At 40.8% G+C, this 26,133-nt stretch overlaps 1 protein-coding gene across 1 annotated transcript; it reads right to left on the minus strand.

The window, feature by feature from the left end:
• Positions 1 to 8,577: 8,577 nt before the first annotated feature.
• LOC138743630 (high affinity immunoglobulin epsilon receptor subunit beta-like) lies at positions 8,578 to 22,838 on the minus strand. The gene is made up of 7 exons (XM_069899154.1): positions 22,694 to 22,838; positions 21,567 to 21,738; positions 18,160 to 18,270; positions 15,489 to 15,545; positions 9,737 to 9,886; positions 9,038 to 9,166; positions 8,578 to 8,607 (listed from the first exon to the last, which is right to left on the minus strand). Exons 2-7 carry the CDS (start codon positions 21,717 to 21,719, stop codon positions 8,578 to 8,580), a joined length of 630 nt encoding a protein of 209 aa, XP_069755255.1. The 5' UTR covers positions 21,720 to 21,738; positions 22,694 to 22,838.
• Positions 22,839 to 26,133: the final 3,295 nt, after the last annotated feature.

The following is a 26,133-nucleotide window of genomic DNA, read 5'->3' on the forward strand; positions in this document are numbered from 1 at the left end:
CTCTGGGATACACTCCAATCTATGCAAATTGAAATGAGTCAAGTGGCATCCATGGAGTGAAATGGACATCCAGCCTTTCTGCCCTGGGCCTTTTTGCAGTTCAGATGCCACCTGGCCTGCTGTGTCTCCCTCACCACATCAATGTAGTATCTTGTATTTCTGGTTTGCATTGTTTCCGTGCCAATATGTGTAGTCCTTGCTCATTAAAGAACAGTTGTTCATGCTTGTCTAATTTTTTAGTGAATTGAAAATAAATGTGTTCCATCAGGTGTCAGTAAAATCACTGTTGCAAACCAAATAGAGCGAATGGTGCATCGGTTTAACAGAGAATGTGACGAATAGATAAAGGCGGCAGCCAATTTATATTAATGGTTATTTCACATGCATTATAAATGTTACCTAATACAAATGATGCTTTTCTTCCACCAGTCACTATTGCAAATTTGCATAATGCACAGAGTGAATACATCTGATTGGTCAGTTCATTTGGAACTTGGGGTGGGTCTGTCCTTATTAATAAAAATGAAGATGTTATGGGAAAGTCTTGATAGGTTTGGTTTTTAAGATCAGCGTGTAATATGAAACACTCTGTCGATGACTTATTAAACATCAGGGAGACAACATCCATTTCACAGACCACGGTTGGGTCAGAGGCTTCATGATATTTTTTAAAAATATTTTACTTCACAATTTTTAAATCCACCACAGTAAGTAAATTTCATTCAGTAAAAAGACTTCAAAAATTACATGTGAGCTATACAACCCCCTTCCTCTCCCTCCCTCCCCAAACACCCCCCCAAAAAAGAAAAAAGTAAAAAAGAAAAGAGAATAGAAAAAAGAAAGAGAGGAGAATGTCAAGGAGATAAACTGTATATAAGGTAAAGTTTTTAATTATAATAATGAAGATGAGGTCTTCAGAGAGTCTGTTAAATATTCATTCCCACATTTCATAAACTATTAGTAATCTTCTCAAGTGGATACAGCTACAAATTCCACATGACATCTTTCCATTCCTAAATCTGTGTCTGATTTCCAAGTAATGGCTATATGCTTCCTAGAAACTGCTAAAGCACACATGTCAAACTCTGGCCCGCGGGCCAAATTTGGCCCGTGATGTAATTATATTTGGCCTGCAAGATCATTTCAAAAATGTATTAGAGCTGGCCCGCTGGCCGCCGCGCCAGTATAGCGCTTGCACAGCTAATACTACAAATCCCAGAATGCATTGGCGTCAGCCTGCTAATCGCCCCCACCTCCTCTGTTTACGTTGCAGGGTCTCACCATGGACTCTGGTTTTGGGGCCTGGCCGGTGTCAGGGGAATCCAAGGCCGCTTCCCAGCGCCCAGAACCGGAGGCCTCGGGCCTGACCTCGCCAGGACCGTTGCCCACTCCCACTCCCTGCCGCAGGCTGACCCGTGACTCACGGTGACGGGGCCGCTGATCCGCCGAGATGCCGCCCTGCAGCGAGAGCCGATGCCCCCGCACTGTCATTGTCCAACCCGATCGCCTGCAAACCCCCCGCCCTCCCGCACACAGGCCTGAGTAAGTATTATGAACTTTAATCTCAGGATAAAACGATCTTCCAATAGTTTCATGTCACAGTGATAAATATATTCCTGGTTAAAAATGGTCCTGCACCTGGATACAAGCTCATTAGGCATAAAACTTGAAAAGTGTGTAAATCAAAGGATATCTGTACCAATGGAAAAAGGGCATGGCAAATAACCCTGCTAGAGTTCATGCCCACAATCAGTCACCCATTTGATTGTTTCAGGAATCATGTTATTCTCCCACATTCTCAATAGCCCTCAGATTTTACTATTCGACAGCACACTAGCAACATTTGACAAATCCTCTATAGAGAAATATTATTTATTGAATATTTTATTTCTCATTTTTTAATGCTTCTGGAAAGAGTTTATCCAAAATTATTATTAAACATTTATTTTAATAAGAAAAAGTTTAACATTACATATGTTGAAAGAAGAGAAAACATGCAGATGTTGTTGAAAATTTGCAATAAATATTTAGTTCGGCCCTCGACTTAGTCCAAGTTTTTAATTTTGGCCCTCCGTGAATTTGAGTTTGACACCCCTGTGCTAAAGGAATTTATACAAATTCAACTTGATACATAGTTAATTTCAATTTACATCTTATAGTCCTAATATTACTCAACACAAATAATATATTATCCTGTGGGAACTTAACCCCTGTTCTTCATTCCATAATGTTTCCAACTTCCAACCAAAAAGGTTTAACTTTAGGACACTTCCAAGATGAATAGAGTCTCATGATTTAGACCAGATAATTTTGAAAGACAGCAATATATTTCCAAAGCTGGATGACATCCAACTTGAAGAAGTTGCTGGTATTATCACATGGTTATTTCACATACATTATAAATATTATCTAATACAACTGAAGCTTTCCTTGTGGGTTTGGCATGTCTTCTTTCTTCTTTGGCTTGGCTTTGCGGACGAAGATTTTTGGAGGGGGTAAAAAGTCCACGTCAGCTGCAGGCTCGTTTGTGGCTGACAAGTCCGATGCGGGACAGGCAGACACGGTTGCAGCGGCTGCAGGGGAAAATTGGTTGGTTGGGGTTGGGTGTTGGGTTTTTCCTCCTTTGCCTTTTGTCAGTGAGGTGGGCTCTGCGGTCTTCTTCAAAGGAGGTTGCTGCCCGCCAAACTGTGAGGCGCCAAGATGCACGGTTTGAGGCGATATCAGCCCACTGGCGGTGGTCAATGTGGCAGGCACCAAGAGATTTCTTTAGGCAGTCCTTGTACCTTTTCTTTGGTGCACCTCTGTCACGGTGGCCAGTGGAGAGCTCGCCATATAACACGATTTTGGGAAGGCGATGGTCCTCCATTCTGGAGATGTGTACTGTGTGAGTAACTGCTGGACACTTTGCAGGTGGTGCACAATGTAGCCATTATTTCCGGACCTTGGGTTGGCACTCCATTTGTCTAAACCCATCTTAATTGACAGAGTCACTAATCCATTTATCCTAACTTCTTTCTCTTCCTAAATACGATGTGTCTTTAAATGCTCATTTAAGTGTTTTTTTTTAAATTTGTATAGTTTATTTAAAATTTTTGACTATACATGCACTCAATTACAATATTAAAAAATACAAGTACCAAAGTATTTACTCCATGATGGTTATATCCCAACCCCTCCAAACCCCACCCACCCAAGAAAAAGCCCCAAAGAAAAAGAAATAGAAAGAAAGAAAAGCAAGAAAAGATAGAAGTCCATCCCAACTAGGAAAAGAGAAGGATAGAGCCTGAGCACCGGCTGCTGTGTCGTGACAACCCCGTAAAACCTTGATATATGTCTTACACCTTCATTGTGAGTGTCTTGAATGTTGCGTGTAACTGTGGTTAGTTAAATGTTAAATGTGGTGGATAAGGAGGGAGGGGGAATGAAAAGAGCTTGAACTCTGCAGAAAACTGTATAAATAGAAAATTGTAAATTGTAGTTAATGCTGACACTGTTAATATTGACACTGATAATGTTGATAGCTGTTTAAGTTTGGAAAATCATATATAAAATATTCAAAAGAAAAGAAAAGGAATAAGGAAAAGTAAGAAAGAAAAAGAAAGCAGAGTGGATTGCACTGAATATCCACATTTTCACATTCCTCTTGATTATTCAGCCTTAATACAAGGTAAATTATTGAACCAATTTATACAGACATTGAAACAATTACAGAAGCAAGCACAACAGACCAACTTGTATAAAGTCCAGAAACGTAGTTCATCTTTGATCACCTAACAGGAGCATTGATGAAAGAAATTGGTCAAAAAGAACCTTACCACTTTCTTCAATAATTTAATGATCATTGTTTCTTGGAATAATTTAGACTGCTTTTCATGAAAAAATTGAACTGAAGAAACACAGGTAGATGCTAAAAAATCAAATACTGAGCTCAGTCGGGGTTCAATAAGCTGTGATGCATAACAGGTTCTTATTTCCAAGCAGATTTTAAATTTTAAAACAAAGTTTTATGATACAGCAAGATAAAAGCCTATTCTGGCCATGGAATATGATCCACGGAAACATATTGGCACGCAATTAACCCACCAACCCTGTATGTTTTGGAGGGTGGGAGAAAACTAGAGGACCAGGAGAAAACCCAGACCCATGAGGTGAGAAAGCTACTCCAAGAGGATAGCTCAACTCTGCGACAGGATATGATAGGCTGGTGGTTTGGTGAAAACTTGGCAAATGAATTTAGGAAAATGTAAGATCACTTTTGTAGGAGGAATCAAAATGCATACTTCTGCCTAAATGGAGAAGATTGAAGTGTGGAGTTCAGATCTATCAAGGTGTTCATGCACATAAAACACTAAAAGTTAGCCTGCAGGTGGAACAATAATTAACAAGGTAAACGGGGCATAGACCTTTATTGAAAGGGGGATTGAGTTTAAAATGAGAGGTGTTGTCTCAATTATACAGGGTGCTGTTGATACTGTACCGAGAATGTTGTGTACAGTTTTGATCTGCTTCTTTAAGGAAGTCAAGCCAGTCCTGAAGAGATATGCTGGCCAGGAATGTGGGTTTTGTCCTGAAACAAAAGGCAACAAAAAAGTTAGATCTGTCTCCTTTGGAGTTTAGAAGATCTTATTGAAATATATAACTTCTGAGGAGGCGTTACAAGACAGATGCTGAAATATTTTGACTTATGGGAGAGTCTTGAGTAATGGGACGTAATTACAAGATTAGGGAACACTCATTTAAAAATTAATTGTGTGGCAATTCCTTTGGAATCTTCAGCTGGAAAGTCATAAAGATGAGTTCACCAGAGATATTTAAAACAGAGTTAAGTTTTTGGAAGATCAGGAAATTGAGGGCTATGGTATTAGCACAGAAGAATTTATGGCTGAGGTAGATCAGCTGTGAAATATTGAATGGCAGGACTGGCTTGAGGGATCAGCTTGTGCTCCTATTGTGTTCTTTCTTTGACTTGAAGACACACAATATTTGGTATTCCAAACATTGCAATAGAAATTCTCCAATTCTCCAGGATGACAAGATTAGCTTGCCTCTGGCCTCTTGTGTGGATGTAAGATGTCCCATGACAAAGAAATCTATGGACTTTAACTCTGCCCCCTTATTAACATGCATCTATCAATGAGCAATGTTCAGGCTGATTATCTGAATCATTATTATTCTTCAAATTGGAATGGATTTACAGGCAAATTGTTTGCTTTATTTCTAACATCAGAGACTGAACTTCAAAAGTATTTTCTGCCAAAGTTTCAAACTTCGATGCCAAACTTATGTACCACTTTCTTCTCTGCTCCATGTTTGTTCTTCATTTTTCAAGTGCAGGGACTTCATTTGGTTTAAGGTCTCTCATGGAAGTGTAGGTTGCTTCTTTTTTAATCATACTTTCATAAATGTGATTCTGATCAAAATAACTTTGCTGTAGCTGAAATCAAATCACAACTAAAGTTAAGAGCTACTGCCTTTCTGGGCATGAATGTCATATCAGTGGATAAATTCTAGTGCAATTCACATGGAATTGAATGCAGAATAACTTGTCTTTGCTGTACCTGGAGCAAATATTTGTGGTTCAATGTAGCAATGTGTAAACATGAGTGAATGCTTCCCTCCTATGACACCTCTGGCCAAATCTTGCTCAAATAAAACTTTAAATTAAATTTAGACATACAGCACCAATTTCAGGCCCTTTCATCCAATGATCCCGTGCCACCCAATTACTCCCAATTGACCAACAATCCTGTTACATTTTAAAGGGTGGGAGGAAACCGGAACATGTGGAGGAAACCCACACAAACTCCTTACAGGCAGCGCTGGATTGATGCCCTAGACACTGGCACTGCAACACCCCTGCACTGGGCACCACTCTAACCATGCCACCCTAAGCATAAAGCTGGTCCTGGAAATTGGTAATAATTACAAAAAGGTTTACTTTTGTGGAGAGGCCTTCCTGGTGCATTGATCCAGGCAAATCTACACAGTGAATAAATGTGAACATGACTTCATTCTCATGTACATAAATACAATGCATGGATGCACCAAATTGCTGTTTGCTGCAGCCAAAGGTACTAAAATGGTTTAAATTATATGTGCTGTGGCTAAAATAATTTGCTGCAATGGGGCAGAGGAAGACTCTTCTGGGAATGTTCCGTGCCAAATTATAAAAGATGTTGCACAAGAAGATATGTGCCAAAATTCTTACTTTCAGCTGCCAAAAAGGTAACTTTTAAAGAAAACGTTAAATAGTAAAACTAATTGAATTGAATTAAAAGAGACAACTCTTTTTGCATCTATAGGTGCTGGTTTTGGGTAGCTGTGAGAAGAGTTGTCACTAGGGTAATGGGAGTCCTTCGTGATGCTGGCTGCTTTCTTGAGGCAGTGCCTCTCAATCAGGCCTGCAGTGGATGGGAGGTTGGAGCCTGTGATAGCCGTGGCTGTGTTTCTAATCTTTTGCAGCCTTCTTCCTTCCTCAGGCAGTCGAATTCCTGAACCAGCCTGTGAGGCAATCAGTCAGTATGCTTTCCACAGCACATCAGTAGAAGTTGATCAAGTATCCAACAACATGCCAAATCTCTTCAGAATCCTTCAGATTCAGAAGTAGAGGCACTGGATTTTCTTCTGCTCCAGGAAAGATCATTTGAAATATGAACTCCCATGAGCTTAATGGTTCTGAGTCTCTCCACCTCTGTCCAATCAATGCAGATAGGTGCATGGTCTTTCAGCTTCTCCTTCCTTCAATCAACAATCATTTCCTTGGTCTTGATGATGTTGAGAGAAAGATTGTTACACCACAAAATGTTTCTACTTTGAAATGCATTTCTATAGCCGCTTTCAGGTGCATTCTCCCCCCAAGGATGCGCCTGCAGAAGCCGGATTCAGACCTGGGGAATAGTTGTTCAGGTGGCAGCGCTGAAAGCGCAGCACTGGCCACCTGAAAGGGACAGCTTCACGGGAGGCTCCTCAGAGCGCACTCCGGCATGTCAGGGTTGGGGCGGCCAGCGCAGGATGTCACCAGCCGCCCCAGCACTGACATCCTGCGCTGCCTGCCCCAGTGCTGACATCCCATGCCAGTCACCCCAGCTCTGACATCCTGTGCCACCCGCCCCAGTGCTGACATCTTGCTCTTCCCACCCCAGCTCTGACATCCCACGCCTCCTGCCCCAGCCCTGACATCCCACACTGGCTGCCCCTTCCCTGACATCCCGTGCTGGGGGGGGGGGGGCAGGGGCAGCAGGGAGGGGGCTGTCATGTGCTCACCAGCTGATTGTCACCCCCCCTTAGCAGCCACTTTCAGGCAGCTGCATTCAGGTGCCGGGGGAGGGGAACTTCAGTGCTCCGGCGATTATCCCTCTCGGAGGAGGGTTGGAAAGTGAGCCTCGGAGGTGCCTCCTGCTCTTTCAGGTGGCCTCCCGACAGCCAGACAGGGCTTTACATCGGGGTATTTTGGCCACCTGAAAGTGCCTATAATGTTGTCTCCGTCACTTATACCTTTCACGTTAAATACAAAAGATTGAATGAAGTAACGTATCATTTATTTCCATCTGCTTCTACTCACCTCTCCCCCTTTTTCAGGATGGTCCCAGACTTTATACCACCCAGTAATCGAAACAATAATTGATAATGACAGTTCCATCAAAGCAAGTAGGAGAATAATGATTCTCAGACTGAAATGAGATTCCTGGAATGAATCACAAGGGTTTATCAACATGTTGGAGAGTTACAACTGAAACAGTAAAAGTTGAACATTAGCAAATTTAACAAATCTCAGAATTATTCCTGGTTGAGTCTTAGAGTCACAAAATTTTACAGCATGGAAAGAGAACCTTGTCCATGCCAATCAAATCGTCTGCCTAAATGGTCCTATTTGCCTACATTTAGCCTATAGCCCTTTCAAACTATCTGACAAATATCCTTCAAGTAATTGACAAAAATGATCAAATCTCCCACAGAAGAAATCTGGGATCAATTATCAACTTGCTGACCAATTTTAATTTGGGCCCAATTAATTTCTGTAAATGACTTTTTGTAATGACCAGCTATATGAGATATGTGTTGGAGCAGGAATTGAATAATCATGAAGCAGACAATTTTAGAAGTAGCAGGTAAAGAACTTTCTGTGGAAAGTAAGAGCAGCTGGGAATTACATTATGAATGGTGGGACATTCAAGAGAATGTTGTAGAAAAGAGAGACCCAGCCTTGGAAGTAGCAACTCAGATGGACAATGTGATGAAGAAAGCATTTGGTAAACTAGTACAAAAATCGGGATGTGATTCAGTTGCACAAGGCTTGATGAGATCACACTTAGACTATTGTGTGGAGTTCCAACCACCCAGATAAAGGAAGGATGGCAATAAATTGAAAGGGGCCTTCAGCAGGATGTTGCCAGGTCTGGAGGGGTTGAGTTATAGGGAGAGAATGGATCGTCTGGGTCATTATTCCCCAGACCACAGGAGACTGAGAAGTGATCATAGAGAGGTTAATGAGATCAAGAGGGGCATGTACAAACCAAATGCTCTGAATTTTTAGGTGGGCATAGGTTAAGCTTAGGACAAACATAAAAGGCAACATTTTCACTCAGAAGGTGGTCCGGCTGGAACAACCTGCAAGAAGGCACAATAACAATATTAATTAAACATTTGGACAAAGATACGGGTGGGAAGGTCTTAGAAGGATGTGGACCAAGGGCAGAGAAATGGTACTAGCCCAGAATACCAGGTTGGTTGGCATAGACAAGTTGGCCTGAGGGAGCAAAATGGAGCAAGGAGTAACAACCTGAGTCTTAACGTGGACAAGATGAAGAAGATGATCGTGGACTTCAGGAAGGCAAAGAATGACCACCATCCACTATATATCAACAACTCTGTAGTGGAGAAAGTGGAGAGCACCATGTTCCTTGGAGTTCACTTCACTAGTGACCTATTGTGGACTCTCAACATCTCCTCACTTGTTAGGAAGGCACAACAGTGACTGCATTTTCTCAGAAGACTGAAGTAGGAAAGGCTACCAGCCAATATTATGTCAACCTTCTACCAGAGCTCTGGCCAACTGCATCACAGTGTTGTACATTCGCTGCAGAGAAATGGAACAGAGATCAATCAACAGGACCATAGGAGTGAAGAGGGGATCACTCCCCCCCCTCTCCCGCTTCAGTGTGATCTCCTGGGATTGTTGACTGAAGAGGGTGCACAGAATCATCGAGGACCCCGTCCGCTCCGCATACAGAATCTTTCAGCTGCTCCCATCAGGGAAGAGATGCAATGATGCAATGAAGAGATGCAATCAGAGCCAGCGCCACCAGGCTGAGGAACAGCTTCTATTCAAGAGCAGTGAGAATGTTGAATGACCAAAGGAACAGCTCACACTAAACATATGAGACTCTCATATTTGTGAAATTATATTTATTTATTTGTATATGTGAATATTTGTCCTGCGTATGCATTGCTTGTTTTTATGCTTGTTACATCTGGTTGCGTGCCACATGTTTTGCACCGAGGACCCGAGAACACTGTTTCTAGTAAGTCTTCTCTGAACCCTCTCCAATGTCAGCACATCCTTTCTCAAACTGTACACAGTGCTCCAAGTGAGGTCTCACTGGAGTCCTATAGAGACTTATCATTGCATCCCTGTTCTTATATGTGACTGTTGTTCTTAGGATAATAGATCATTTCAAAGAATGTTGGAGTTTACAGCTATCACAGAAACGTTCACGTAATTTTAGTTTGTACTTACTGAAAGATTCACATATTCAGATTTACATTCACCGACTTTGTCACCACAGGTGACATGAGGAACCCATTTCCGTAGATCCATGGCAAACAGCAGGAAAGCAGATAGGCTGGCCGCAGCACTCAATAGATTAGAGACAGCACAGCACCTGAGCTATCAACAGTTAAAAGATTGAGGTTATTATTTTATAATAACAATGTGGAATGATTAGAGAACAAAACAAAGGACACTACATCACCTTTGTTGACCTCACCAAAGCCTTCGACACCGTGAGCAGGAAAGGGCTTTGGCAAATACTAGAGCGCATCGGATGCCCCCCAAAGTTCCTCAACATGATTATCCAACTGCACGAAAACCAACAAGGTCGGGTCAGATACAGCAATGAGCTCTCTGAACCCTTCTCCAGTAACAATGGCGTGAAGCAAGGCTGTGTACTCGCACCAACCCTCTTTTCAATCTTCTTCAGCATGATGCTGAACCAAGCCATGAAAGACCTCAACAATGAAGACGCTGTTTACATCCGGTACCGCACGGATGGCAGTCTCTTCAATCTGAGGTGCCTGCAAGCTCACACCAAGACACAAGAGAAATTTGTCCGTGAACTACTCTTTGCAGACGATGCCGCTTTAGTTGCCCATTCAGAGCCAGCTCTTCAGCGCTTGACGTCCTGTTTTGCGGAAACTGCCAAAATGTTTGGCATGGAAGTCAGCCTGAAGAAAACTGAGGTTCTCCATCAGCCAGCTCCCCACCATGACTACCAGCCCCCCACATCTCCATCGGGCACACAAAACTCAAAACGGTCAACCAGTTTACCTATCTCGGCTGCACCATTTCATCAGATGCAAGGATCGACAACGAGACAGACAACAGACTCGCCAAGGCAAATAGCGCCTTTGGAAGACTACACAAAAGAGTCTGGAAAAACAACCAACTGAAAAACCTCACAAAGATAAGCGTATACAGAGCCGTTGTCATACCCACATTCCTGTTCGGCTCCGAATCATGGGTCCTCTACCGGCATCACCTACGGCTCCTAGAATGCTTCCACCAGCGTTGTCTCCGCTCCATCCTCAACATTCATTGGAGCGCTTTCATCCCTAACGTCGAAGTACTCGAGATGGCCGAGGCCGACAGCATCGAGTCCACGCTGCTGAAGATCCAGCTGCGCTGGGTGGGTCACGTCTCCAGAATGGAGGACCATCGCCTTCCCAAGATCGTGTTATATGGCGAGCTCTCCACTGGCCACCGTGACAGAGGTGCACCAAAGAAAAGGTACAAGGACTGCCTAAAGAAATCTCTTGGTGCCTGCCACATTGACCACTGCCAGTGGGCTGATATCGCCTCAAACCGTGCATCTTGGCGCCTCACAGTTTGGCGGGCAGCAACCTCCTTTGAAGAAGACCGCAGAGCCCACCTCACTGACAAAAGGCAAAGGAGAAAAAACCCAACACCCAACCCCAACCCACCAATTTTCCCCTGCAACCGCTGCAACCGTGTCTGCCTGTCCCGCATCGGACTTGTCAGCCACAAACGAGCCTGCAGCTGACTCCATAAATCTTCGTCCGCGAAGCCAAGCCAAAGAATTCATTGGTCTGACCAACCACATACAATTCAGTTTTGTTACACAGTGATTTTTAAGTAATCCCGAAGCTCTGCATATTAGTGGCTTTTTTTAGATATGCTTCACCAAACCAGAGAATAAAGAAACTTGAGTTTCAAATTAATAGGGTGGGTACAGAGGGTGAATGAACAGAGAATTGATGGAATTCTTCCATTGGTTGTATCCCAGAAGTGATCAAGTGTCGTAGTCTGGAAGGGCAGTTCCACCAACTCAAGAAGCTTGACAGCATCCACATCCAAAGTATGCCCTTGATTGGGACTCATCATTCACCCGAGACTTTCAGCCACTCCACCATCAGAAAGACTTGGTTGCATCCTGCACTTCCAGGCACAGAGATCATCTCCCAAGGCCACCCACCATCACTGGACAATGGGTGGCTTATAGCCGTGGGGGTTCTGTGGTCAAAGGATCTGATTTTCCACTGAATTATGCCAGTAATTCATGAATCTAAGAAAGACAAGGGTCTTGGGGCATGGGAACACCACCACTTCCCAGTCATTTATTTTCTTGACTGGGAAGTATGTTGTCATTCCTCCACTGGCACTGGGTCGCAATCTTTGAAATTCCAACTGAAAACCACAAAAAGAGCATCTCAAGAAGAAGACCACCGAAACCGTTGCATAAAGCAGTTCCTCACTGTCCCCTCGTGGGCAATTAGGGATGAGAAATAAATGCTGGCCTTGCCAAAATGGGCATATCCCAAAGATGGTGTATATACTTGATTCAGCCAGGACATTGCACTTAGCCCCAAATGACTGTGCTTCCCCTGGTTACCAGTGGATATTGCCCTCAGCTGCTTTGCTGCCAAATGTCAGTTCAAAGGAATTTCTCTCACCCAACATGTCTGATGACCCAAGGCTGAATTGTCACAGGCATAAAAACAATTAAAAATAATAATTTCCCACTGATAATTTAAACACATGGGGAAAAAAAACAATACATTATTAAGTTGGCAGATGAAATATCATGAACCAAATAAAATTGATGCATTTAAGAGAATTACAAATAAAGTGCATAAAATTATTTTTAGGACAATGTCACAGAGTTTGCTCAGAATAATTGTTGCTGCACTCAATTAGACATTTGGCTGGAAATTATAACTTCTTTCAGACCATTTTAGAATGAGACTAGCATTCTCTTCCAAGAAACACAAAACTGCAGATGCTAGAATCTTGAACAGGCAAAGAATTGCTGGAGGAACTCAACAGATCAGACAGCATCCAAGGGTAGATATAGTCAGTCAATGTTTTGGGTCAGGGCTCCTTATCAAGACTTGTTATTTTCTTGCTATAAATTCTTTCAGTTCATGTCAGTTTTCTTTCATTTCATTTAGTTGTGGTGAAGAAAGCTCATTGGAGAAGGACTGAAGCTTTGGCAAGGTTAGGGATTTCCATGCTGAACCTTGCTTGAATCCTAAAGTTCCTTGCAATTTCACAGAGGGCAGAAATTATTAATTTCAATGTCATTACAACTGAGTTGTCTGTTCTTGCAAGTCTGAATTATAAGGAAAGGCTGTATAGTCTGGAACTTTTCTTCTCTGGTGTAGAGGAGTCTGAGCAGTGACTTCTGACAGGCACGTAAATTATTTATTTTATTTATTTAGATGTACAGCACAGTAACCAGCCCTTTAAGCCCACGAGCCTGTGCCGCCCAGTTACACCCAATACAGGTGCAACCCCGGTACCTGTTGAAGGGTGGGAGGAAACCAGAGCAAACCCACACAGACACAGGGAAAATATCCAAACCCCTTACAGTCAGCAATGGATTCGAACCCCAACCAGTGGCACTGTAACAGCATTACATTAACTGCTACACTAACCTTGCCAACCTAGATAAGCTGAAGGATCACAGTCTTTTCCCCAGTTTAAAACTATATGGTATTTAGATTTAAAGGGATGAAGAGAAGCAACTTTTCCACACAGATGGTCATGGATATATTGCCTGAGGAATTGTAAGATGCAGGTACCATTGTAACATTAATATTAGATGGGTACAGAGATAAAAAAGGTTTGTATGGGTCTAATGGCAGAAAATCTGACTATCAGATAGACACCTCAATTAACACAATCGAGTAGGACCGAAGGGCCTCTTTCCATGCTGTATAACACCATGACTTGATATACAACAGGTGATGACAAACAGAAACAGTTAAGGAATCACAGAGTTAGTAAAAATGTATAATTGAATAAAGTATTGAATCTTGCATCTCTTATATTTTCTTTTAGGCTGAGGTTAAGGAATGGGAGTCTGATGGATGTTTACTGGGCTTTTGTTTTATTCATGGCTAATTATCACTATGTTTGCTGATCAACTTCTCCTGTGAATAGATGAAACAGCTGGGCTTTTGCAGGAAGGAGAATAAAGTACCTGCCATGAGAACATAACAACATAAATAGGAGCAGGAGTCGGCCTTCCGGCCTGTCGAGCCTACACTCCGCCATTCAAAGAGATCATGGCTGATCTGATGATAGGTTCATCTCCACCGACCCCATATCCCTTAATTCCCTGATTATGTAAAAATCTATCCAACCTTGACAAATATATTTACCGAGATCACCTCCATTGCTTCAATGAGCGGCGAATTCTATAGATTCATCACCTGCTGAGAAAAGCAGTTCCTCCTCATCTCAGTTCCTACTCTACTAGCCTGAATCTTGAGGCTATGTCAGCTAGACCAATGGAAGGAACTTATCTACCTCTATCTTACCTCTGCCTTTCATAATTTTTACAGGTATTTGTTTCTATAAAATCCCCTATCATAATTCTAAGTTCCAGCAAGTACAGGAGCTGGCAAAGTGAAGGAGGATGTATGGGTGAAAAACTTTTGTATTAGCTGGAACAAAAATGAGAAAATCTGAACATCTTCCCAGGAATATCGATGAAGCCTTTGACAACCCCTTTCCATGAGACCTAAAGTTATCAATAGTATCATTATGGCCAGCAAAGATTAGAGGCTCTTGCCTCTGGGAACTAGAGCTACATTTCAGATAAAGGGTCCCAATGATTCCAGCATTTTCTGCTTTTATTTCAAATTTTCAGTATTTTCTTTTAACCTTTAACCCAGTGATTCTCAGCCTTTTTCTTTCCACTCACATCCCACTTTAAGTCATCCCTATGACATAGGTGCTCTGTGATTAGTAAGGGATTGCTTAAGGTGGCATGTGAGTAGAAGGAAAAAGTCTGAAAACCACTGTTTTAATCGTACCTCATTGACTCGTTATGTGCACGGTTTCCTAACTCCAAAGGAAATTGGCCAATGACAATTTTCTCAATATTTCAGTAAAAATTGGGGGAGGGATTGCTTAAGGAGGAAAGTGAATTGAGGGGGGCAATTTGAAAACCACTGCCATAGGTGCTTTGTGTTTAATAAAGAATTACTAAGGTTGTACATCAGAGGAAAGAAAATGTTGAGAACCACTGTTTTAACCATTTCCTCTGAATCAGAATGCTTAGGTTTGAAGTAGATATAGAAGATTGGGTCTTTATTCATTGGAGCATAGAAGGTTGAGGGGGAATCTGATAGAGGTATATAAAATTATGAGGGGAATAGATAGAGTAGATGTGAATAGGGTCTTCCCCTTGAGGGTAGGTGAGATTGGAACGAGGGGTCATAAGTTAGGGTTGGGGGAAAAAGTTTAGAAGTAACACGAGGGGAAACTTATTCACTGAGAGAGTGGTGGTTGAATGGAATGACCTTCCGGAAGAGGTGGTTGCAGCAGGGTCAATTTTGTCATTTAAGAGAAGGTTGAATGAGTGCATGGATGTGAGGAGATTGGAGGGTTATGGACAGAGAGCAGATAGGAGGGTCTAGAGGAGATAACTTAAATTGGGCGGACTAGATGGCCTGTTTCTGTACTGTAATTGTTATATGGTTATATGGAGTAGAAAACTGAAGGTTTGACCACCTAATCCAAACTCTGAAGCCTTGTGGGAGAATGGATTAGAGGCAATGCTAATTTAAACCTAACCTCAATTGAACCCTCCTTTGATATCAATAGACTGTAATATTTCGCCAAAGCTGAAATATAGAATTGGAACTGAACTCATACACATCCCCTCTGTCAATAAGGTTAACATTCTCCTGCCCATAAAAACCACTGGCACACTCAACCCAACCGCGACAAAGAGACTTACAATGAGGTAGGTCAGTTTTCTTTCTGCATAAATTGACATAAACCCTGAGATGATGAACTGAAAAAGAATAAAATACCCAAAATTAATATTGAGATTCTAGTTCACATTATGAACATCCAAACATTAAATCAAACATGATATAAACTGGCTCCTATATAATCAGTCCCTCCCTCCCAGTCCATTATCCTCCATTGTTATTACATCCATGCCTCTATCCAAGAGTCTTGTGGCCTTTTGCCTGTTGGTCTGTGCTCCCCCATCCCTGCCCTTTCTTTCCTCCTACCACAGCCTTTTTATTCAGTCACCTGCCTGCTTTATGTTCATACTTTGAAGAGGGGTTCAGACAGAAACATTTGTAATATACCTGCTAAGTTCCTCCAGTATTTTCAAGATTTTCTTAAATGTCCCTATTGTGCCAGCCTCCACCACCACCCCAAGCAATACATTTGAGGCACACTCCACTCTCCGAATAAAAAGCTTACTTCTGACAATTCTCGTAAATGCTCCTCCACTCACCTTATAATATCCTCTGATATTGGCCATTGTTGCCCTGGGTAAAAGCTACTGGTTGTCCACCCTATCTATGTTTCTAAATTCTTCTACTCCTCTATTATCACCTCTTATTCTATATTACTCCAAAGGAAAAGCTCCAGCTCTCTCCACCTTTCTTCATGAATTTTATTCTCCAATCTACACGGCATTCTGGTCAATCTCCTTTGCACGCTCTTGAAAGCTGCAAATTCCTGAAGAAGTATCTGGGCAAGCAGTTAAATCACTGGGGTATAGAAAAATATGAACTGTGTTGTTAAATAGGGTTAAAAAATGGCGCTATTGCCAGAGCTGCTGTAATGGCAGCACTACCACCAGTGTGGACCTGGGAGAATCAGGAGTAGAGATACAGCACTGCTCCGAAGGGTTCAATTGCCTGGTCTTAATACCAGTGGCTCTGTACAGGTGTTAAATGATCTGTTAGAGGGGCTGATGGCGTTTGTAAATTAAAATCCCGCAACCATGGGGGTCTATGCCCAAGAAGGTGGAAGCTCTGCTTGACAACAGCCTCGAGGGGTTGCAGACTCTGGGGAGCAGCGAAGGGCACCAGAAATAGGAAGAACAACACCTCCCCACCCCAACCCCCACAATTTCATTGAGAAAGAAAATCAGAGGAGACGACTGTACAGGGCAGTGACCATGGCAGGAGACCAGTGAGTGGCTCAGCAGCTGAGAGACCCACATGGCTGTGGGCTGTTGCAGACTAATGGTGGGGGGGCCCACACGGTGGTGGGCTGTTGTAGACTAACAGTCAGGGGGATCCACACAGCTGTGGGCTGTTGCAATATTAATGGTGGGGGGAAAACCACATGGAGGTGGGCTGCTGGAACACAGGAACGAGGTACAGACCTGGGGTTCGCGAGAGGGTGCTGAGGGCAAAAAGGGTCTCGAAGGGCCTCGACTCTTAAGGTTTCCTGATCATGTCGGAGGTTTGGATCTGGAGCTCAGGTTGCCAACGGATTGATCAGGAGTCTGTGCGGGTGGCAGAGGCTGCGGGACCACTGGAGGTAAATGCATGGGCATTCAATAACTCTGAAGGGATTCTCTTGCTTCTTCTTCCCTTATACTGTAAGAGGCATTGGGCAACACTAATAACAACTCTCTGCTGCCTTATTACAGGCAGAAGGCAATTTCATATAATATTACATTTCAGTTCTTCTACATGACAATTATGGAAACTTGACTCTTGAGTCTAGAAATATAGATTGTTACTTCATGGATGCCATGGACCAAATGACAAATGATATTAGAAAGTAAAACGGATAATAATAGGATAATGAAGTAAAAGGAGGGTCTAACTTTGGAGATTATGTTCAGATGTATACAATATTGGTGAGGCCCTCTTTGGAGCGTTGTGTTCAGTTTTGGTCACTGTTCTACGGGAAAGATGGTGTCAAGTTGGAGAGGGTATAGAAAAGGCATACAAAGATATTTCAAGAACTCGGGGCAGGGGGTGGGAGTGATGGTGGTGGGGAGGGTTGCTGAGCTCCAGGAAGAGGTTGAGCAGGCTGGAACTTTATTCCTCGTATTGCAAGAGGATGAGGGTGATTTCATAGAAGTATCCAACATCATGAGAGGAATAGATTGGGTGGATGCACAGAACCTTCTGACCCAGAATAGAGGAATCAGTAACCAGAGGACAGGGCTTCAAGGTGAGGGGGAAGAGATGGGGGGGTGGGGTTAACTCTTTTACACTGAGAGTGGTGGGTATATGGAATGGGCTGTTGGAGGAGGTGGTTGAGGCAGGTACTATTGCAATGTTTGAGAAACAACAGATACATGGATAGGATGGGTTTAGAGCAGTGGTTCTCAATCATTTCTTTCGAATCATATGCTACATAGAATACATAGGAGTTCTGTGGTTAGTTATGGATTACTTAAGGTGGTATGTGAGTGGGGAAAAAAAGGGTTGAGAACCAGTGGTTTAGAGGAAAATGGGCTAAATGCAGGCAGATGGGACCAGTGTGCATGGGACATTTTGGTTGGCATGGACAGATTGGGCCGATGGGCCTGTTTTTAAACTGCATGACTATGTCTTAGCGAGAGAGACAGGAAAGCTCCTCTGAAGCACAGGAAGGTATTCTTTGATTTGTTATCCCAAAATCACATTGATGGCACTCACGAAGCCTCCTCCCCACCAAGGGATGGCTGCATCTGATGCGATGGATGGTGGACTCTGAAACAGTGGAATACCGATTGCTATAAAGAATAATCCCAGCATTACTTGAGCTACCTGAAAGAGAAAGAAAGAGCACGTGAGTAAAAGCAATCGTGGAGCAATTTAAAATAATATACCAAAATATTCATTAGTATTAGTATTAATGGAATTCAGAATCCGATAGAGAAGGTTATTAAGGTATATGAAAAAAACTAAAGTAGATGTGTTTTGTTTTTACAAGAAACTAAATTAACGGAAAAAGAACATGCAAAATTAAAGAGAGACAGGGTAGGAAGGTATTGTCTTCATTTACTTCTAAAGTTAGAGTAGTAGCGATGTTAATAAATAAAAGTTTACCAATTAAAATTTTGGATGTAATCATGGATGAAGTGAGGAGATATGTGATGGTAAATTGTAAAATTTATTGTGAATATTGGACTTTGATGAATATATATACATCGAATATAGACGATGGAAAATTTATACATGATGAAAGGGGAAAATAATTAGGGGAGGAGATTTTAATTTTACTCTTGGTTCAAAGTTGGACAGATCAGGTGGAATTATGGTTAGAAAACAAGGTAGTTAAAACTGTGAAGAATGTTATGAACGAAATGAAATTTGTTGACAGTCGGAGGAGAATGCACCCTGACATAGAGATTATTCATTTCATTCCTTCAGATATAAGACAGATTCACGTATAGATATGTTTTTAATTTCCTCTCAACTGCAAGCAAAAGTTCAAAATATTGGATATCAAGCAAGGATATTGTCTGATCATTCACCTTTAGTTATGTCAATTGTATTGGAAGAAAAGCAAAATACAAGTTATAAATGGAGGTTTAATTCCTGCACTGTGAAAAGGGCAAGATTTTTGTGAATTTATAAGACAGCAGATAAATTTTTAGACATTAGCAAACATTCTGTAACCAATAGGTTTGTGGTTTGGGACTCTATGAAGGCTTATTTAAACGTGCAAATAATGTTATACAGCTAAGGTTAGAAAATAATATATGTCTGAAGTTAATCATTTGGAAAATCAAATAATAAAGATGTAAAAAGAATTGCAAAATCATGTAAATGATGAGAAACAAAGAATATCAAATTTTTAAAAAATGAAATTTAATACAATACAAATATATAGAGTGGAGAAAGATATAAGGCTGACTCGACAAAAATATGAGTTGGGAGATAGAGCACATAAAGTTTTAGCAATTGAACACTGAGCAATTATCAAGAACAATAATAACCATAAAAGAAGATTCGGGTCATCTTATTTATAAGACACAGGGTATTAATGAAATTTTATAAGAAATTATACCAATCGGTATCTTTGAAGGATGGAAACAAAATAGATGAATAGTTGTCAAAAGTTATTTTGCCAGAACTAAATGCAGAAGAGAAAAATGAATTAACAAATCCTTTTACATATTGATGTCTTTACCAAACAATAAGGCTCCAGGGGAAGATCATTTCTCTCTGTGGTTTTATAAAGAATTTAAAGAGTTATTGTTTCCTATATTTAAGGGATTGTTAAATCAAATAGAAGACCTTTGTGATTTACCTGAGATATTTAAAACTACGTTCATAACAGTTATTCCTAAAAAAGAGAAGGATCCTTTGCTTCCATATAGGCCAATTTCATTATTGAATACAGATTATAAAATTTTGTCTAAATTAATAGCTAATAGGTTAGCTAAATGTTTTCCTAAATTGATAAATTGATAAATTGTGTGAAGATGAATAGTTTTCCTAGAATACAATACCGATTTCGATCATTACCAATTTTTGTACCAATAATGTTTTTTTTCAGGATTTAAATAAAAATGTAAGAAGATTTATTTCGCAAGACAAAATGCCTAGGATGATATTTGAAAAATTAACATGGAAATATGACCAGGAGGATTATGAATGCCTAACTTTAAAAATTACTATAAAGCAGTTCAACTTAGATTTTTGTCCTCATGTTATCAGACAACTTGGGTACAAATTGAAATGAGTAAAATAGGAGAAAATAATTCTAAGCAAATTTTGTATAAATGGCATGAAGGACTGTTGAGATGGAAAATAGATATTCCAATTCTGAAACATATACTTAATGTATGGAATGGAATCCATGTCGAAAGAGGAATGAAGAATTATCAGTTGGCTTGTATGTTATTAAAGCACATTTCTTTGATTCCTTTTACAGTTAATAATGTTTATTTCAATATTTAGTACAATTGTGTAATAAAAGGATAAAGGATTGTTTTTTGGGTTCTGTTTTTTTTTAACTTTTGACCTATTAAAACAAGTATAATATACCAAATAATACAATTTTTTCTTGCTATCAGCTTAAATCATATTTAAAAGAAAGTTAGGGATGAATTTTAGATTTCATGAACAAAGTCAATTTGAATATTTAATAAATGATACATTTGTCAAAAGATTTATTACTAATATGTATATAGAATTGGAAGAGACCATGCAGAAAAAGGGTCAAAATTTAAATTGAGATGGGAGAGAGATTTAAATATACAAATTCAAGAAGAAATATGGTCAAAATTGTTATGAGAGTGTAACCAATACAATTAATGTTAGATACCAAATGGTACAATTTAATTTTTACATCAATCATATTATAATCCATATAAATTACATGGACTTAATTCAAATTGTTCTGATCAATGTTTTGGATGAAATAAAGAAGTAGGAACATTTTTGCCTGCAGTTTGGCAATGTGAAAAAGTAGGAAATTTTTGGGAAGATATAGGTATTTTATTGGAACGAGTTATGAAGGTGCAAGTTTTGAAAGATCCCAAAATATTTTTATTAGGAGATATTTTTGATTTGAAGTTAGATATTTATCAGAAGAATTTTTAAGTACAGCAATAACGGTAGCAAAGAAATGTCGAGCTGTAACGTGGAAATTAGACAATAATGTGGGGTTGAATAAAGGGCAAACGGAATTACTAAATTGTACAGCATTAGAGAAAATAATCCATAATTTACAGAATCAACCAGAAAAATGTGATAAGATTTGGAATCCTCATATGGATTTTATTGCTATGACATCATCTACAGTGTCCACCACTCCCACTCCAACTCACCTTAGTTAATAGATCATGATGTACATTTGAAATTTAACTAATTAAGATGATATATGATTATCAGACAGAAAGGAGGGAGGGTAGGGGGGAGAAAATATGAAAATATGTATTCTTTTCGCATCATTGTTTTTTTATTATTCCCTATGATATCGATAAATACGGTACCTCTATTGATGCAAATTAAAAATAAAAATGTTAATAAAGAGAAGGGCTGAAGGTTGTGTTCCATGCTACATGACTCCATGATTCATAATGCTAGCCACAAAAATTGTTTGCTCTTACGCCCAGAGCTTTGCGTTGCCCTTTTCGAAAGCTCTGTTTGGTTGTATTGACGGATTTGGTAGCAGGGTGATCCACCTTCCTTCGTCCTTGTAAGTTTTTATTGGTGATTTCGAGGTCTGTTGATTTCCAAGTTTTACCAAATAAAGCAGCCATCGCTTGCCCAAAGCCTGCCCTGCCAAAAGTGACCACAAGTTCAATGAATGTATCTTCATCTGAAATTACTATTATATTTTGTCCAAGTCAATTAGTTACGAAAATTTGATGCAAGGGCTAAAATGAAATCTGAAAGCAAGTTAACAAATATTGTATCTTTACATTCTTTCTTCTCATGTATAAATCACCATCTCGCACTCCATCCATTGTAATACCTCTCCTCCTCTACTGCTTAGGTTCTATATCCAAGTGTCATGACTTGGTTGACATAAAGTTATAATATCATTCTAAACGATTTATCACTGCCAGTTCTCAACTTGCCTGCTTCACTTCTATAGGTTGGCGGCAGGCTTCTTCATCCAGGAGCTGTCCTGCAGCATCTCAGTCACTCGATCCCACAGCAGATTCCCAAACAACAACGGCTATCAACAATAAGGTCTGGGGTAGCAAGAGCCTGGACACTCCATGACTTGTAAGTTCCCATCCAACTCACACACAGTCCTAATGTAGAACTGCAGCACTATTCCTCAATTGTCTCTGGATTTAAATCCTGGAGCTCCAAACCCAACACCAGTGTGGCAGCGCCATCACCAGATGTGATTAGTTTGTCTCCAGCTGTTTTCCAGCTCTTGATTGGACCCCTCATTAGTACAATACGATATCTTGATCTCACAAGCCCAACCTCACTGGGGCTCTAACCAAACTTTTCTCTGTAACTGTGCTTTATCTTTTAATGCACTATCTCTTCTTTTTAAGTTTGGTTTGGTTTCAATAGCATGCAAACAAAATTTTTCACTCTAAATTGGTTTACATAGCAATAAATAAATGATAAACAGCAAATTAGTTGAAAATAACATTGATTAATGATTGTAAGAAAATGACATGATGTAAAGCGGGAAATATAAATTCCACTTAAATTCCATTTAAATGATCAAATCCAGTCGGGTGTACGGGTGTGATGAAGAATAATTTACCTGGATTATGGATGATTGACTTGTAAGATCCTTTGTCCGATGGTTTTCGTTGGAACTTTGAAGAGTATTTATCCCAGGAGGAAATAAAAAGGGAACAGAATGGCAGGCGTGTGTAACCACTCTGTATCGATGAGCTCTGTCCAAGCATCAGTCTGACTTGTTTATCTGTTCAGCATTGTGTTAGATAACCTTGAATGAGCAGCAAACCTATAATTAGATACATGCAACTGCAACAGATAAACATTATTTTAGTGGTGTAACCTTTTATCTGATGTGTTCATTTCCAAAGACAAAATTACCTTGGCAGCTGACATTCGAAGGGAACTATTTTAGCTTGTGGTTTACGAACTACTGAGAAAAAGGAATGCAGTATTTGTTATGTGAAAGATCACTGCAGCTCTCATAGACCAATACTCCAGCATGACTGCTATTCTGCAATTGTAGAGATAGTAGATGGATGATTTGCATGTCAATTGCTTCTTGATTGTAGCACAAGAAAGCACAGATGCTGGAAACCTGAAACAGTAGGGGAAAATGCTGCCAAAAGTCTGGAAGGTTGTGGAGGATCAGGAAAGGATTTGTCAGAATGTGGCCTGCTTTAGAGGAGATGAGCTATGGGTTGAAATTGGACAATACTATGCTCAATGTCTGGTAGGTCCTGGAACAGGTGCCAGGATTATTGCTGTAAACAGAAACAATAGTAGCATGTAAGAGGTTTCAAAATGGACACTTGAAAATGAAAAGGTTGGAGGAATATCTATCAGGTACAGAGAGCAGGTCATTAGTTTGATTTAGAACATGGTTGGCATAGTCACAGGGTGAGGGGCCTGTTACTGTTCTGTACTGTTCTATGTCAGGCAGAATCTGCAGAAATATCTTTAAAAGGCTTTTAGAAGGGGTCAAGGAGTCTTCATCAGCATTGGGAAAGTAAAAGCAAAGTGCATTTTAAAATGCCAAGAGTGGAAGGGATGGAAAGAACAATGTCTGTAATGGGGTTCCAATCAATGCTATTGAGCGCCAATCCCTCCACTTCCATAGAAGCCGAGAGAGATTTGGCATAACCCTGATACCTCTTACTAGCTTGTATTGATGAACCACAGAAAGTATTCTGCATGGGCACATCACAGCTTGGTACAGGAAGCACTCTGCCCACCACAACTCCCTGTGTAAAAAACTTACCCCTGATGTCTCACCTAAACTTCCCTCCTTTCACTTTGTACACGTCCTCTGGTATTTGCTATGCCCTGGGAAACAGTCACTGGCTCTCATAATCTTGTTTCGCCCACATCCAGGAGATTGGCAGTTTAATTGGCTGCTGTAAATGGCCCTGACAACTAACAAACATTTCAACAGAAAAGGGTTTAAATTTATATTTTCTTCTTTCACAGGATGTGGCCATGATTTGCAATTGTGGCATGTCCTCTGTCTGTAATGTGTGGGTTTAGAGAGTTTTGTGCACCAAATTACAGACAAAGAAGTCACAATGAAGTCACTGTGCTCTGGCATCATTTTGGGTTCAAAAATTCAGAGAAAATATGGTAAAAGGAAATGAACAGAACAACAGTCCCACTAGATTTCTCGCATAGAATATAGAGCATTACCACACAGTGCAGCTAACATAACATAACAATTACAGCACGGAAACAGGCCATTAGGCCCTTCTAGTCCGCACCGAACCAAACACCCCTTTCTAGTCCCACCTCCCTGCACAATGCCCATAACCTTCCATCTTCTTCTCATCCATAGACCTGTCCAACCTTTTCTTAAATAATACAATTGACTCCGCCGCCACTATTTCTCCCGGAAGCTCATTCCACACGGCTACCACTCTCTGAGTCAAGAAGTTCCCCCTCATGTTACCTCTAAACCTCTGCCCCTTAATTCTTAACTCATGTCCTCTTGTTTTAATCTTTCCTCCTCTTAACGGAAATAGTCTATCCACATCCACTCTGTCTATCCCTTTCATAATCTTAAATACTTCTATCAAATCCCCTCTCAACCTTCTACGCTCCAAAGAATAAAGACCTAATCTGTCCAATCTCTCCCTATACTCTAGATGCTTAAACCCAGGTAACATTCTGGTAAACCTTCTCTGCACTCTCTCCACTCTGTTTATATCCTTCCTATAATTAGGCGACCAGAACTGCACACAGAACTCCAAATGAGGCCGCACCAACGTCTTATACAATCTCAACATCACCTCCCAACTCCTATATTCCATGCAATGATTGATAAAGGCCAGCATACTAAAAGCCTTCTTCACCACCCTATTCACGTGAGTTTCTACCTTCAGGGAACGATGTACCGTCACTCCTAAATCTTTCTGCTCTTCTGTATTCCTCAATGCTCTCCCATTTACCACGTATGTCCTGTTCTGATTCTTCTTACCAAAATGAAGCACCTCACACTTATCAGCATTAAATTCCATCTGCCATTTTTCAGCCCACTTTTCTAAGCAGCCCAAATTCCTCTGCAATCCTTGAAAACCTTCTTCATTATCCACTATTCCACCTATCTTAGTATCGTCTGCATATTTACTAATCCAATTCACCACCCCATCATCTAGATCATTAATGTATATAACGAACAACAATGGGCCCAATACAGATCCTTGAGGCACACCACTGGTCACCGGCCTCCAACCTGACAGACAATTATCCACTACCACTCTCTGGCCTCTCCCTTTCAGCCAATGTTCAATCCATTTGACTATCTTAAAATTTATACCTAAAGACTGCACCTTCCTAACTAACCTTCCATGTGGTACCTTATCAAAGGCCTTACTGAAGTCCATGTAGACAACATCCACTGCGCTACCCTCATCCACATTCCTAGTCACCTCTTCAAAAAATTCAATCAGATTGGTCAAACATGACCTTCCTCCCACAAATCCATGTTGAGTGCTCCTGATCAGACCCTGTCTATCCAGATGTTTATAAGTACTATCTCTAAGAATTTTCTCCATTAATTTACCTACCACAGACATCAAACTTACAGGCCGATAGTTGCCAGGCTTCCTCCTTGAACCCTTTTTAAATAACGGAACCACATGCGCAATGCGCCAATCCTCCGGCACTATCCCCATATCTAATGACATTTGGAAAATTACCGCCAGAGCTACTTCGGTCCACAATGTTGTGCCAAAATATACAAACCCTGTCAACAGCAAACTAACCCTTCCCTACCTCCCATCCATAATCCTCTATTTTTCTTCCATCCATGTCCCTGTCGAAAAGTCTTTTAAATATCCCTATTGAACCAGGCACTCACTACTCTTTCTGTAAAATACTTACCTCTGTCATCTCCCCTAAACATTCCTCCCCTCACCTAATGCAGATATCCTCTGGTATTTGAGAATGCTGCTGCCTGTCCACCCTATCTATTTCGCTCATAATCTTGTAGATCTCTATTAAGTTACCTCTCATCCTTCTTCACTCCTA

Source organism: Narcine bancroftii, chromosome 9 (assembly GCF_036971445.1).
Source record: "Narcine bancroftii isolate sNarBan1 chromosome 9, sNarBan1.hap1, whole genome shotgun sequence".
In the NCBI taxonomy this organism is placed as follows: domain Eukaryota; kingdom Metazoa; phylum Chordata; class Chondrichthyes; order Torpediniformes; family Narcinidae; genus Narcine; species Narcine bancroftii.